Source organism: Lepidothrix coronata, unplaced genomic scaffold (genome assembly GCF_001604755.1).
Source record: "Lepidothrix coronata isolate B3197 unplaced genomic scaffold, Lepidothrix_coronata-1.0 Scaffold6, whole genome shotgun sequence".
Classification (NCBI taxonomy): domain Eukaryota; kingdom Metazoa; phylum Chordata; class Aves; order Passeriformes; family Pipridae; genus Lepidothrix; species Lepidothrix coronata.
The window spans coordinates 8299559-8315430 of NW_016690186.1; the positions used below are offsets into that span (position 1 = coordinate 8299559).

At 37.3% G+C, this 15872-nt stretch overlaps 1 protein-coding gene across 4 annotated transcripts in view; it reads right to left on the reverse strand.

The window, feature by feature from the left end:
* Positions 1 to 752: 752 nt before the first annotated feature.
* Positions 753 to 15872, reverse strand: part of LAMA3 (laminin subunit alpha 3) — a 106917-nt gene continuing 91797 nt past the window's right edge. For 2 of the 4 annotated variants that reach the window (XM_017833417.1, XM_017833411.1), the window contains 20 exons: positions 15212 to 15388; positions 13923 to 14074; positions 13654 to 13816; positions 13026 to 13159; positions 12390 to 12537; positions 11425 to 11544; positions 10380 to 10504; positions 9928 to 10048; positions 8642 to 8782; positions 7758 to 7888; positions 6752 to 6886; positions 5045 to 5189; positions 4591 to 4742; positions 3990 to 4179; positions 3551 to 3691; positions 2580 to 2739; positions 2314 to 2441; positions 2102 to 2195; positions 1644 to 1763; positions 753 to 1453 (listed from right to left, as the gene is read on the reverse strand). In XM_017833417.1, the coding sequence (XP_017688906.1) occupies positions 1308 to 1453; positions 1644 to 1763; positions 2102 to 2195; positions 2314 to 2441; positions 2580 to 2739; positions 3551 to 3691; positions 3990 to 4179; positions 4591 to 4742; positions 5045 to 5189; positions 6752 to 6886; positions 7758 to 7888; positions 8642 to 8782; positions 9928 to 10048; positions 10380 to 10504; positions 11425 to 11544; positions 12390 to 12537; positions 13026 to 13159; positions 13654 to 13816; positions 13923 to 14074; positions 15212 to 15388 (2823 nt within the window). In that variant the 3' untranslated portion in view covers positions 753 to 1307. Of the gene's footprint in view, positions 1454 to 1643; positions 1764 to 2101; positions 2196 to 2313; positions 2442 to 2579; positions 2740 to 3550; positions 3692 to 3989; positions 4180 to 4590; positions 4743 to 5044; positions 5190 to 6751; positions 6887 to 7757; positions 7889 to 8641; positions 8783 to 9135; positions 9227 to 9927; positions 10049 to 10379; positions 10505 to 11424; positions 11545 to 12389; positions 12538 to 13025; positions 13160 to 13653; positions 13817 to 13922; positions 14075 to 15211; positions 15389 to 15872 lie in introns of those variants that run through there. The other 2 variants (XM_017833427.1, XM_017833434.1) reach the window with 2 other exon arrangements.

Genomic DNA, 15872 nt, shown 5'->3' on the forward strand with positions numbered 1-15872 from the left:
TTGAAAAGGGATTAATGACCAAAGCCATAAGGTCATGTATTGGGCATCTTCTATTTATCCAGCCTGCACCTCATTTCACGCACTCTAAGGACACACTGCTGCACCTTGAGCAAGAAGGCAGTTGAAAATAGGAGCATTAGGTGGGAAGGAGGATTTGTTTGCATGCCTGCCTACATCAAGGACCAGCCTTAGAAAAGGTTTTCATTAAAAAAAAAAAAAAAAGATTGGCATCAGGGCACTGGGGAAAAAAATTAACTATCAAAATGCTGATTCTGAATGACAGTGGAAGAAGCCATGTCAAGTCTGTTCAGTCCAGCCCTCTGCTCAGGAGAATAAAGCAAACTGTGTTCCGTGCCCTCCACTGTGAGTCACAATCAGGTACAAAGTAAAGATCTGAATGTCAAAGAAAACAGTTTTGCTGGTTTAGTAATTCATGCTACATAATTGTAGCAGGTGCAGCTGCAATTCTTGATACAACTTGTCTTCATTTTATTAGGAAAAAAAAAAGTGCCTATGGAGGAGACTTTCTAGCTCTGAAGATTGCAAAAAAATGACTCTCTGAGATTTTTAGATAATCAAATTGAAATAAACAGAGATGAGGGATACCTGCTTATTCAGGCAAACCAGCTTCTTAAAGCTACCAAAACATTTGGATAAAGCCAGCAGAACTTAGCAGACTGTAAAAAGCACACAAAACCCCCACCGGGTTGAAAAAACCAAACAAGAAACTGGACGGTTTTAGGAACATTCTGCATTTATTTGGCCCCACAATTCCTACTATTGTAACAAACTCCCAGAGTTTCACTCCTTAAAGTGCTTCAAACTCCATTTATATTATTATTATTACTTTTAACATTAATGTACATTTCTGTATAAACAACAATTCAAAGAGATTTATATTTTTATAAAATTCTTTATATTACTGGATCAAATTTGCTCTCAAGGTGACCAACATTAAGGCAAATTTCCAAAATTAAGGCACTGGAGTAGCTCAAGTTTAAGCTGTTATGGATGAGAGCAGAATTTGGCCCGGTAGGGTATATACAATTATGTTTTCTGCATATACTTCAAAAGGCGCAACAGATTACCTTGGAAATCAATAACATTTAAAAGGGAGTTTATCAAAGCAAATACTTTTCATTTGCTTTGGCACAGTCCACATCCAGAGGATGCATTTGCTCACTGGCTGTTCAGAATAACCAGCCTGATGACTGGTGGTGTTCAGCAAAAAGGGAATTCACACCACCAGACACCATTCACACTTCATCAGACACCACCTGATGTGTGTACATCAACCGTAACAGCAGTTACTTTGCTGGGCACCCATGCAAATTCACTACACCATGAATCTCTGAAATTCTCCTGGTGGAGACATGTTTGTCATTGATGTTAATACTCTGAAGGCAGCCAAAAAATGGGTCTTTAACTGGAAGCCATGGGGTGTCCAGATTTGCTACAAAAACCAAGGTAGAAAGACCAAGTTAATAAAATGAAAATTATTTTAAATAACATTAATTATTGTAAGGCTTTTAAAAGAGGAGGAATGATATAGGACTACATGCATCGATTGGACCTTTGTTTTAGAAAGGAAAAAAAGCAAGTAGATACACCAAAAAAAAAAAAAAAAAATTCAATAATATTACCTGGAATTTTGCCAAAGTAGAGTGGCTGATACACACGTCTAGGAGGAGAGGGTCGAAGTCCAGTGGTAGAGCTACTCTCTGTGCCCACTTCTAGCTGCACAGTGTTCTCCTTCTGAGAGACTGCAAAGGAGCAGGTAAATGAGAATTCTTTCTCAACCCTATTAATGAATCAACTAGATATGGCACTATTTTAAAATAGCATCTCTCTTGAAATTTAACTCATAGGAAAAACAGGTTTTAATTCAAAGTCAGGCTGACACATCTAAGTAGTCTGGGGTTTAAGAGAGCCCCCCCAAAAAATCTTATGTAAAGCCTTTAATTAACACAAGACACTTACATTGTTCTAAAGAGTATTCTCAGAATAAACAGAAGTGAAATGATTGATAAAATCTGGAGCTGCAGTGCTCTGTGCCCACTGTCTCTTCAAAGCTTCAGAAGAACTGGTATGTACAATGTACCTGCAATGGTATGCCACTGTCCATCAGATAGAGGTTTCTTAGGTGTGACTGATGTCTGGAATTCTCCAGCACCACTATTTCCAGCCGCAATGACCTGTAAAAAAGTTATTTTTTAAGCTATTGTCAAAAAGAAAAGGAGCAACACAAAAAGGTCAGAATTCTCCCTGTTGAATGAGGGAAATACAGCTGAAGTGGAAACAGTCTGTAGCTACCTTTCCTCCTTCCATGTAAACAGTCAAGTAGTTGTCTTGCTTGCTTCCGGCATGGAGGAGTATACCTGTTGAACTCCTTGGTTGAATGGTAAATACAATCCTAAAATCCAAGCCCAACAGCAAATTACCTGTGGACAAATAAACAGTGGGTAGAGGAATGATCATAGGAGGACAGAATTGGAAAATCATATAAAAATAATTTAAATAACCCGTACCATACACACTTCAGACATAATTCCAGATACCATAATCTCTACACATCTTACCAATGGTGATATATCCTCCTTCATTAAAGAAATAAATCCCCGTGTCCACTGGAACATCCAGACATGGAAGTACGCCATTTTGTTGCAGAGGTGCATTCATAACTTCTCCATTCACCTTAAAATTCCTCAGGCAACCCTTGAAACTCTTCATTGGTATATTCTGAAAGCATATTTCAAAACATGAATACTAAAGCATTATGGTAATGTTTTTAGTAATAATACAAAACATTAGTTCTTTTGGACTGTTAGATTATAGAAAGCCAACTGGCACTAAAGACACCTAAAACCCATCTTTGATGCAGTGAAAAGATATTCAAAAGTCTAAGAAAAGAGCTTAAAACATGAAAGTAACAGTTGATTTTGAATTAACATAACTCCTGCTTGTAGAACAGATACGTCCCCAATGATGTGTCAAAAAGACAATGCAAGAGGAACTATGAAATCCCAAATACCCCCTTCCCTTCCTAAGAGTCTTATCTGATTTTATAAAATACCCTGGACCATTAATTGTCCCATTTTTAAATAGAAACCACATATATTTCAGATTAAAATCCAGTTCTACATCCATAATTCCTTAATGAGAATTAGTTCAATTTGCTCTTTTGCTTCTCTACAGATTATTGCTTATTCCACTGAGGTAAATATTCTGCCAAAAGATGGTATTTGTGGAATTAAAAATGTGACTTTGGTCTTCTCCATTTTTAAAGAATAAAAATGAAAACAGTACATGGTTGTCACCAGTGTCTCAGCAACACATGTTGAAAATATGGGTCCAGATGAAGGCTGTGTGAATAGGTGAGGAAAAAGATCTGTAATGCACAACTGCAAACACTAGTCACAGATGGTGCTCACCTGGTGCTTGAAAATACCCCCCAAAGCTCTTCAGCACAGAAATCCTGCATATTAAACACTTTCACATGTAATTAGTGCAGCACAGGGAGTGTGTGTGGGTGGATGTGTCAATTATTCACCTGTTTTTTCAGTGATGGCAGCCCTCCCACGTAGATTGGTGGCTTAATGCTGATGGCAGAATTTGTTGCTAATCTTCTGTGCTGGGCCCTTAGACCATCAACCACAAGGCGCACATTCTTCCCATCTGTGCTGAAGACCACCTTTCCAGGGTGCAAACATAAAGAATGAAAAACCCAAAGGCCAATGAAAGCCACTGGAGATTTTCTCTGTCTTTAAATTAGACACCACATTGTTGAAATACTTAAACTGAAAATAACTTGCTGGAACTATTAGTCTCAATAAGCTCTCTCAGAGACCTGTCAACCACATGAACTTTCAGGCATAGGAATTAACTTCTGATGACCAAAACTGAGTTTCTAACATCTTAAAAATTCAATAAGCTGTGCCTGCTGAATGCTAGTCGTGCTTTCACCATGGTTCCTGTGCCATACTACTTACAGTGTGCCATTGCCCATCATTGTATTTAATACTGGTTTTGATTTTGATTTGTTTTCCTCCAGAGCCAAGTGAGAAGACAAAACGTCCTTTTGAAATGCGGAGGGCCACGTAAGAGCCCTCAGACCTTTCCTCCATGAAGACTATTAATCCTCTTGATGATCGAGTCCGTACATCTACAGAACAATGTAACCTGTAGTGGAAAGTAAACATATTCAAGTACAGGTCTATTTTGTTAGCTGTCGTATTCTCTCTGTTCTCCAGAAAAATGTTAGTGAAATCCCCATTTGTGAAATGCAGAATGAAATTTGGGTGGGTGGAATCATGGCATTCTACACTGCCTGCATTTCTGAATGTGAATGAAACTTGACATATTCAGGCTTAGGAATTGGCATCAACATGTACTGTAATTGTCTACTACATCCCATTCAATCTACTCAGTTTAGGTAAATGTTTGCATAGAAAAAAATGCCTGAACCTTTAGAACCACTCTTTTGTTATGGCCCAAGACATAAGCAAGAAGAAAACCCCAACACATGGCACTCAAAGGTTCAAGCAGCTTTGACAATTCAAGTATTAGGAGAACTGAGAACATTTGTATTACCTGTCTGTAGATAACAGTGGAGAAAACATGTAGGATATGAAACTGTTGGGGATGCTTCCAAGGAGATATGCTTCACTGCTGACATGTAGCTGAGTTGGTATTATGTTGTTTTGCATGTTACCAGCCTTCAAATAATCAAGGTATTTTTCATTCTGTTCGTGTAAGACAGAATTGAAACATTTACTATGCATGAATATTAATAGAAGCATTTCAATCAACACATTTAAGAGTTCCCACCTGAGGCAGTCAACAGCCTTCTCTGAATGACAGAAAAGCTGTTGTCATTCTGGATAGGTGTGGGTTTAGCATGAAACTCCAAAACAGTAAGAACTTTCTTCCGATGTAAGATGGAAGGAAAATAAGAACATCCGAATCTCAGTTCTGCAAATGATGGCTGTGCAGACAAAGCCCTGGCAGCAATATGGAGTGAAGATGACAGTAATAATAAGCATACCTTGAGCATCTTAAACCCGAGAGGATTTTCAAATTCCTTCAGCAGCATTGGTTCAAGGTTCTCGTGTTTGTGGCAAGCTCCAAGGGATACACGAGACTTGCCAGTATAACTCACAAGGTTTTGAACCTCAGGGAGCTGACCTGTCCTGTAGTGATGAAAGCAGAAAGTGTTGTGAGGCAGCATTCCTTTTTGTTAGTATAATCAACAATATATTGTAAAACTGTGTTCTGTACACAACAGATTTGCCAGTGATTCAATGTTGAAGTACTGATTTTTATTTTTCAAAGAAAAATGTATGTTCAATGTTGTAAAAACTCTTCATATTTGCCATGGTTCTGCCCATTTCTTTTTGGCTGTGGAAAAATTCCAATGTTTTTATTCTCATATTTTCTAAATAAAGTATTTTTTGCTAAAAGCTATCAATTTAAAAAAAAAAAAACAAACTTTGCCACTGAAAAAAAGAGAAAAAAATTACAGTGGCCTTATTAAATAAGATTCTGGATCAGTCTATAAAATTCTGCTGGTTAATTATTCAAAACCAACAGCAGATCAAGAAAAAATGGCAACATCAGGTTCTGCTCAGTCAATGATTCACTCATTTTTAAATAAGATGTTCTAATGAGTTTTGTCAAGGGGCAAAAGCCCATCACAGCTTCATATGCAGATTTAGTATTAGAGCCAAATTATCAGAAAGACTGTCAAAACCAATTTCCCATGTGTATAAAGAATAATATTAAGTAATAGCATAATTTTCTAAGTTGTACACAGCATCTCTAATCAGTAAATTACAAAACACTTTACAACAAGAAAAGGCAATGAAGTTCCTTGCCCCCGGTTTTCTATGAGAAGAGCAATAGAGTTGAGGGTAAAACCTGAACTCCTTCAATGCTGGTTGTTCCATATTCACTCAATCAGACTAGCTACAATATTAATTGTCCATCTATTTTTTTATTAAAAACAACTTTCCAAGTTTGTTTTCTGATGGAGAGGTTAATATGCAGGTTACCTCGTTGTCTTGCAGTGCTTTAAATGAACTTGAGCAACCTGGTCAGGTGGAAAGTGCCCCTGCCTGTTGCAGGAGGTATGGAACCAGATAATCTTTAAAGGTCCCTTCCAAGCCAAACCATTTTTTTAAAACTCTACACATGTATAAATACTCAGCAAAACTTAGCTAACACTAAAGCCCACTGGGACATCACTTATGAGTCAAGGAAAGCTTTTCTTCTAGAAATACATTTACGCATATTTTTTTCTTCTAAATTTTGCCTATAAGATGTCTCTAATAACCAGACAAACACATGAAGAAAAGAGACAAACTAAATCAGGCACATGATTTCCATACATATGCTCTCACTTGTTTGTGTAACTGTTTTGGTTCTGTCAGTAGCTTTGCTCCTTTCATTACCTGGCTCCCTGGGGAGCCATAACAATACAATCTGGCAGATACTTTTTGGGACATTTCCAATTCACTATGCAGACTGCTAAACAGGTATGATTCAGACTAAAGTTCCTTTACATCTGAACAGCAGCTTAATTACAACTTGATATCATGTATAATATAACTGAATATTTGAGGGCACCAAAGCTATGAATTCATGAAAGCTTCACACATACAGAAGAAAAGCATTTTAGCAAAAAGTGATTTTAATATAATCAAAGAAGAACAGGATAAAATGCATGAAACAAAATTCTTTCTAGGCCAAATACCTTTTTATAAAGATGTTTGAGATACAACCTTCAAAACTATCTCCACCAAATTTTATAGGTCTGTTTGACTCCTGGGATGCCCTGGGAGAGTCAACTGATTCTGATTTTGACTCATCATCAACCAGCAGAAGTACTCTGAAACAAAGTGAATCCAAATAAGCATGTAATATAGAGAAATAGTTATGACACAAAAGGAAATATATATAAAAAAGAACCATTTGACAGATGTGTTTTCTTGTTACATTTTAATTATGCTAGAGCTTCATTAGCTTAATTCTAGGATTTTTTCAGGATGTGCTCACTGACTGCAGTGAAACTGCTCTGCTTTTCCATACTAGATACTGCGCAAGAGTTGAAGCTCATACTTCAGTCCTACAGTGAAATCCTGGTCCAGTTGAAATTCCTGAAAAAACTGTCATTGACATCTATGGAACAGGATTCAATTCTTTGTGTCTAAATGGTGCACTTGACCTGTGAGCAATAGCTACTACAGACTATCAAGTTATAATCACCCAAAGTTATAGCCAACCATTTACAACTTTCCACTTCAACTAACACTTCTGTAATTTCATGTGTTCCACAGAAATCAATATAATTTAGGAGCTTTTCAGTAAATTGTCTCTTCTGATATCTGTGTAGAAGACCACTGATGAAAAAACAGACACAATATTTGCTTCCTCCCCAGTCATTTAACCACCTATATTACAGTGGTAAAGGTTATGGGAAGAGGAAGAGCTCCAAAGCCTCCAAAGCTCCAGCTAGACAAGCAGTCAAAACTCCCACAACCTATAAAAGACATGCATAATGGGGTACAGCTGAAACAGCTGTCCATACAGGTACCAAAATGTACCTTTACAGACCAAAAATCTCCTTTTCCTTCATTATTAAAGTATTCTTTCCTAGCAGACGCCATATTTAGCTATTTATCTAAAGAACAAGTCCCACAGAATTTGAATCTTCTTTCTCCAACCACAACATATAGAATCAGATAAAGAACTGGACTCACGTGCTGTCTGTTTTTATTACTGTCACATAATGCAATGACCCATCCTCGTATTTCTTTTCCAGTTTGATTTCCTTCTCTCGCATCTTTGCAATTACAGAGCCAGGACTCAAAAAGATGGTAAGAACATCAGGCTATAAAAGAATCCCAAAAAATCGTCAGCCAAATGCAAAGAGCCTTTAGTTCTTGCTTCTGCCATTAATGCAGTTCTCAGTGGTTGCTTGTAAGAGACAAATTTTCCTACACTAAATCTGCATTTCTCAGTCATCCAGTATGAGATGTTATGCCAAGTTCTGCACAATTAGCACAGTTTCTGTTTTAAAATACTTCTGCACTCTGAGTACCAAACAATTAGTTAAAATACTTGTTTATTTTTACAAAAAGCAGAGGAGTCAGTTCTCCCCTTCTCAAATGCCTGGTTTGCATTCATTTCTTAACACCTCCAGCAAGCAAGAATGCGGTTCTGCTTGAACCTCCCTGCTTTCTGAGGAATCATAGCCAAAATCAACCGCTTTTCTCTGCGTATTTGATCACGATAACCTTTCTATGTGGGCAGAATGCCTATTTTTCCTGAGAAAATTTCCAGCCAACTGTATCCGGCAACTATTTTCTTACTGGGATGGTGGTGTTAGGTGCACAAGCTAGTCTGCAGAAGGCTCAAGTTCAAAGCTCAGCTACTGATCAAACTACTTGCTGGCTGTGTGAAGAAATTGCCAGGATGAGTTCGTCTGGCCTATGACACCCAAGATGCCATGCTCAAAAGATGATTATAATAGCCATTTCTTGCCTTAAAATACAGGAATATACACGAGACTTAGAACAGAAAGTGACAAGACTGATTCAGAGATAAAACCAATCACATACACAAAGCTGAACAAGTTTCATACCCGTAGATTGTAATTTAAGAGTGTTCCAGTCGAAGACATGGTCTGAAAGCCAAAGCCAACTTGGAAATCGTTGGGATATGGGAAACCTGTTGCACTCAGGCTCAGAGTTCCCTCTGTGGAGAAAGCTGCAGATCTGACAAGCTGAAAGAGAGAAAATAATGTTTTCAGTGATTTTCCTCCTAATCAGAGGAAATGGAAACAAGAGACAACAGCTGCCCCACTCAACATAATTGTGACCGACTCCAGTCAAAACCAAGCACAAGGCAAACAACAAGCACCATTATTTCAGTACAGAACACACTGACTGAATTGGTTTTACCAGCATTAACTATGATCTGACAAATTCTAAAGCATGCCGAGTATAATGAACTGTTCGTCTCTAGCTACTCTGGCTTTGAAAGTTTTCACACTTGGGGACACAAAAGTGAGTGGCTATGGAGCTGTGTAGATGAGCTACATAACTGAAACTGTGTGAGTCATAACACAGAATATACCTGTGCCTTTTGAAACAAGACAAGTTTTAATACTTGAGAAGTTGCACAGATACGAAGAATGAAGGTCAGATCCTCTGCACTGGGAAATAGCCTGCAAAGAAATTGCTCTGTGAAAGGTTTAGATGCCAAGAAGGGAAAGCAAACAAGCACAAACTTACAGTGCAAGCCCATAGTAAAAAAAGGCAAATGAGATAATCCACCATGTAAGTGGCAGTAAGGAGAAGCAGAAGGATAGTTTTCATCTCTCCGTGCAGCATTGGTTAAGCCAGCACTGAAATGTCACATTGTCCCATTTCAAAAAGAATGGGGCAAAACTCAAGGGTGCACAGAAAATAATTACAAAACAAAAAGATGAGTGGAGCAATAGCCTTACAATGAGAGACTTCAGCAGAAGTAGTCAGTTAAGATCTTTCAAGAAAAAAGGTTGAGAGGTCATTTAATTAGGAATCACCTTGATGAGAGGGAAGATCCAGAATAGTATTAAGTAACTAAGTATTCCAGCCTAATCAATAACAGCAACTAGAAGCCAACAAGCTTACATGGTAAATATGAATTCCTAATTGTAAACAGTATTAAATAAGAGGGTGGACTATATGCTGGAGCAAGCTATTACAGTAGTGATGGTGTCTCATTTCTTCTGTATCTTCATACCCAGCCCCCCATTCTTTTATTGCAGTCACATGTTAACCAAATACAATTTTTGACTTAATTAAAACATAATGGTCCAGGATTTACAGGCAAACCAGACTGTGTGAACTCGAGGAGAAGTTTTTAAGGAACTTTTTTAATTACCTTCCAGTCATCTGAACATTTCTTGCTGACACCAAAAGTCTCATCAAAAATAACAGATGCAGTGGTTGGGTTTTTCACATTTTTCATGCAGCCCCGGAATGGAGGTGTGGATATATTAAAGCTGGTTTCAGGGAGTGGAAGGAAAAAGAGTTCAGTAGCCTAATATTTCAAAGTACACACCAATATAGTAGCCTATAAATGCTGACAATATAAGAAATAGAAAGACAGCACAAGAACAACCTTTGATCTTGCTGATCAAACCCAATCTTCAGGATACACTCCAACAAAGATCGCACCCTTAGCCAAAAATCCCAGATGATGATCATGTATTACACAGTTGTTCTTTTTATGTCACATAAGATACCTGACTGAGTGTGTAAGAAATTGTTTAAGGACAGAGTTTAGATGGAGTTTCCGTACAAAGCCTGTGCATTACAGTCTTTTTTACTCACCGTTCCCGTAAAAAAGTTGGAATTCCACCTAGGTAGTACTCGGTGAAATTGAAGACATGTATGTTAGCGTTAATACCAGGACCGACATAAACAATATTCCTTTTTCGGTCAAACACCAAATTAATCTGAAATATGAGAATCATGAGAATTACTTCACTTGGTAGAAACAAAAATAATTTAGCAGATTAAAAGTACTCCCATGGAGCAGGACTCAGTGATGGTTCCCCCCCTCCCCGTTTACTAGTGATTAAATGCAGGATAACTGCAGTAGTTCAAAAGTACTTTGCAAAATTTGGGTATTTAGCCAAAGCAAATGCCTAAGGAAAATGTCTTACTATCTAAATACAAGGTGAGGTTTTATTTTCCTCAGAAAGATTGCCCTAAAATCTCATCTAAGATTCAAGTATTTTTGTCTTCTGTTTGCAGCTGAAGATTCAGAAGCTGCTGTCTGATACAATTAAGTCAGTCAGTTGGCTGGAGGTAACTTGACCCAGTAGGGCATAAAAGTTCCTTCCAGTAGACCCTGCAACTTACACTATTTAGTTGGAAATATATTAAGGTGAAAAGGGAGAATAATTCAACATGGAAATCAAAGGTTTTTAACAACGTCTTTACGATTTCACTAAGGTAGTGCTACGAAACAGCTGGACTGAAGCTAAGGAGACAAGCAACAACAAAAAGACTACAAAAGAGTAATCCCTATAAAGATCAGTCCACCCAGAAGAAATAAACCCTTAGGTGGTGAAAACACTAATCTAAGTATTAAACTAATATCAATAATTGCAATGTACACAGTCCTCTTTATGTAAAGCATTTCTCTGACAAAGTTTTTTTCTTTGGTGGTTTTACTGTTAAAATTGAACTTATTCACAGTAAAGCATGACAAGAGAAAGATTAATTTTCACATGTCCAAACTAATCCCTAGTGACTAGATTTCCTCATAGAAAAAGAAAACTCCACAACTAAACATTACAACAGGATATTTAGTTTCACTTAATCTGTATTTTTACAAATAATGATCACTCAATTCTTTAAAATTACATACTTGTTTGTATGTTCCATCATTTACAGTTGCGTTGGTTTCTATTTCTTTTGGAGGTTCAGAATCAACTTTGTATCTAAAAACTCTATGACCATTTTTAATCAGTGCACTGATGAACTGATCCTGCAATATAAAGAACACCAACACAATTAAACTGCCACAATTTCATATATATTTCACTGTCGTGAATAATTTAAATGAAGCTATCTAGTTTCTTCAAGAAAGCTTTTTGGGAAAATGGTAACACAAAGCAGACTAAATCTTACACTAATCAACCATAATTACTTTAAACTATTATAAACAGATCTGGTATCAGTTCCAGGTATTCTTCAAAACTCTAAAGGACTTCAAGTCATTTCAAGATGTCTACTGACACAGGAAATTATCCAGAACATGTCACAGTGATTGCCATATGCCTACGACATTACTAGATAAGTAGCATCACTGCCTTTTTGAGCATCTTTACAGGTGTAAGTCACCAAGTCACTTTCAATATTTTTCCTTCCTCTGTTTCCACACACATCTAGATTTGGAAAGAATGCACTTCCAGTATTGTAGGATTTCAGTATTCCAACATAGGTTTGATTCCAATTACATTCCTCCTTTCCTGCCCCCAGTTCTGAATTCTCTGCATGGCCTAATGGAAGAGCTATTTGGAATGATTTTTTTTCTCAGCTTTGACAAAGTGAATATTCAGTAGCCATTGTGGAATCATAGAATATCTCAGGTTGGAAGGGACCCATAAGGATGATCAAGTCCAACTCCCTGTTCCTTGCATAACTACCAAAAACTAAACCATATGACATTAAACATACAGCAGAATCTACTAATTTTTTGCATAGAAAAAAAAATCACACTTTTAAGACATTTCCTTACAATTACTACTAAATCTAACATGTTCTTGAATAAGCAAGATTTTTAAAGATGTTCTCTGACCACAAAACAGACAGAAACATTCCACACATTACCTCATGTGCTGCAAAAAACACAATGCCTTCATCTGCAGTAGTCTGAATTGTCTGCTCGTACCGTACTCGGTCAGCATTTCCTTCTTTTGCTGTGACACGGGCATAACCAGTGCCCTCAAAATAGCTTTGGTCAGTCTCTTCTTTATACCTGTAATAATTCAATGTCACAGGTGTGAATATATGAGAGCAAAAACTACTACCACATGGACTTACTGCTGTTGTAGTTTTAAAAAAGCTTAAGTTAAAGCATTTGGTATAGGGCCAAATTCCAGTCAAGCCCAAGCAGAGAGAAAACCTTCCACTGCCTTCTATCAGACTCACACCTGGTCTTTAGAGAGGAAATCATTAGTGACTTTTTTGAACTTAATGTAATATTTAGTTTATAAAGGAGCTGAACCCACTAGTCCACAATTTGTGTCTGGATTTTATAACACCTAACTTTAAACAGACTGCGACTGCCATAAATGTGAATTGTGCCATCACTAAGAATTTTCTCTAAGAAATGGAATAATGACCAAGAGTTAGAAAAAAAATCACCTGTTTAGCTACAGTGGTTATTTGTCTGGATGAGAAAAGACAAGAATTCATAATGATAAAATCACAGAACTGTGCAACACTTCTATGTTTAGATCATACCTTCTGCAGGGTTGCACTTCAGTGGTATTGAGATTAAATGTCCTCTTGAAGTTGTAAAGGCTGATAATATGCTCATTTAGGCTGTCTAATTCAATGCAGCCTTCATAATTAGGATAGTCAAGATTACGTGGAGGCTGCAAAATAGTGTCATCAAAAACATTCCATCAACATCAGCTGATAAAATTTTACATTGACATCTAACTGCTAAGACTTACTGCAAATATTATTAAGACACAGAATATGACATTCTAAATATATATTAAAAATATTATATACTTGTATATAATCTCCAAACCATCTGATACCACCCTAGGAATACTGCAGCTCAATTAATAGTGGAGTCACATGGATGGATTGGGAACAGTACTTAGCAGGGCTGGACGGGTTTCATGCTTTACTCAGGTTTCATGCAAGTGAAAGATCATTATGGTCCCTGCTTTGAGTTTTGCACGCTACAAGCCAGGCAGCTTCTGTAGGAAGTGGCATCTCCTTGCATCCCATCTATTCCTACTGACATGGATAAACTTTTACACATGCTTTGAAAGACTGCTAGTTCCAATCTTTACTTGTAAGAACAACAGAATAATTAACAGAAAATCTCTTTAAAACACTAAGAAACTCTTTGTACCCTAAAATCTGCAGGGTATCCTCCAACATAAAAGACAACAGTGCTGGGATCAAGGTTTAAGAGAGTGTCACTGCCTCCACTGCTTGCACTCATAGGGCTTTCCTGCTCTGGAGAAATTGATGTTGCTGCTCTGATGTAATTCAGCTTTGCATACTGGTAAATCCTAAAACCAAAACAGAGAGGAAGAATATCACATCACGCTGAAAAAAAAACCAAACACGTTCTTAGCAGGTTTTTGAGAAGGTTGTTGTGCACTGTGGATCTTATACCTTTCAAACTTAACTTGATCCATAACAGCTTCCTCAGTTTCGCTTTGAGTCACCAATGACTTCACTCTGATTTCTCCATCATCACCTCCCAGGTTATAGACACAGGTAAGGTGACCGTCTTTCACAGCCATACCAATATAGTCCTTGGAGGCCTAAAAATAGCAAAGCAAATAATAATTAATAAATTATTAATGTTAATGAAGGTAAAATACAGCAGCACTTCCTCAGAGATATCATCATACTGTGCATGAGTCATAAGAAATCCACCCACCTAATGATGAGAATTAAGTTTATCAGTTCTGGGAAGAAAAAATGGTAATCTTATATGCTGCACTGATTCAATGAATATAGTTACAAATTAATGTGTCACTTTTTATTTTTGTAATCATAGTAGCTAAAATAATTTTCACATTTGTAAAATCTCCCAGATAAAGCCATGAAAACATGACACCTTTACTAAAAGCTAGACTCAACATCTGCGAAACAAAAAAGATGTTCAGAACAAGTCTCAGTGAAGGACAGTGTTTCCTACTGAGGTGACGGAGAGCAGTCATTTTCCAAAGAAATTCATACTATATTTCTTCCACATACCATATTTCAGAAGTAACAATTAAAATGCTGTCAACAGATATCCTGGCCAGTTATTCAGGGGATAAAGAGGTGAAATCCAGTGTAGAACAACTACCTTTAAACAGCTTTCTGTGTATGTGTGAGATTCACTACAGATACAGCTGCTGTTAAATATTGAAACTTAAAAATGCGTTCGGGAACTGCATGCAGGAAATTTTTAAAACATTTGATGGTGATGGAGCAAGCCTGAATGCACAAGCAGGTCTGCATTATTCTGCATATCCAGAAGTGAAAGAAATTAAGAGCCAAAGGGCTGAATTTTAAGACTGAAATTACCACTTCTTCTTAACCAACAGAGAAACTCACAGTGACTTATACTGTGAAAAGAGTCAGAGCTGTGAGGCAGGAGTTGGGCTGAGTTTGTGCTGACTGCTGCAGAAAGTGTCAGTTCTGACAAGACTGTGTGATGGTATCCATGACGGAGAGGTAATTTCCAAAGGAGCAAAACAGCAAAGAATTAAAGGGCAAAGCAGTCAGCCCCAAAAGTTACTTTGCCAGTGAGGGAATCAACAAAACACTTCTACCGCCATATATCAGCAATTCTAAAGAAATAGGCCAACAGGACCTATAAACTTCAGTCAAAATAGACCACTTCCTATTCGTTTCTCAAAACATGATGTCTGTTCTAAAAATCAGATTAAATATCAAAATATACTTACATCTTTACTACCTAGGTACAGTACAAACTTATTTGATGCGCTTTCAGGAGTGTCTAATCTTTTCTGAGGTCTTTGGAGAAATAAAGAAAGTGAAGTATAGCCTTTCAGATCTTCAAGGTTGCTCGGAGGTCGAACCTCTACACCGGAGCTGCCATTGAACCTCATAGGAATAGCAACCTGTTAAGAAAAACAAAATTCAATACATTATAATTATCTCTTTCTACTAATTCTACTTACTTTACTGTTGTATTTAATTGCAAAGTAACCTATTACACATCCTAGCCATGTTTCAGCCACCAATTACTAGAGATTTGGACTCTGATCCTACCAAACAACATAATTAGGAAACAGACTGGATAATACAGTAATCTGTATTATCAATACTCACTTAACACAGCACTTTTTTATTTCAGACATCAATTAACCAGAAGGATGTGCCCTGCAGCTCTAAAGAGCAAGCCTGTGAATTATTTAGATGTCTACATACACATCCTGATGATTCACTTAGCTGGACTTGACTATCAGTTGGGAATTATAACACACCTCTGATACTGTAAAGACATGTCCTATTACAGCTATTTGCACCATGATCACTGATTCCTCTTATTCACCGTAACTGTAGGTTATTTGTGATGATCTCAGGGATGCTTCTCAGGGCCCT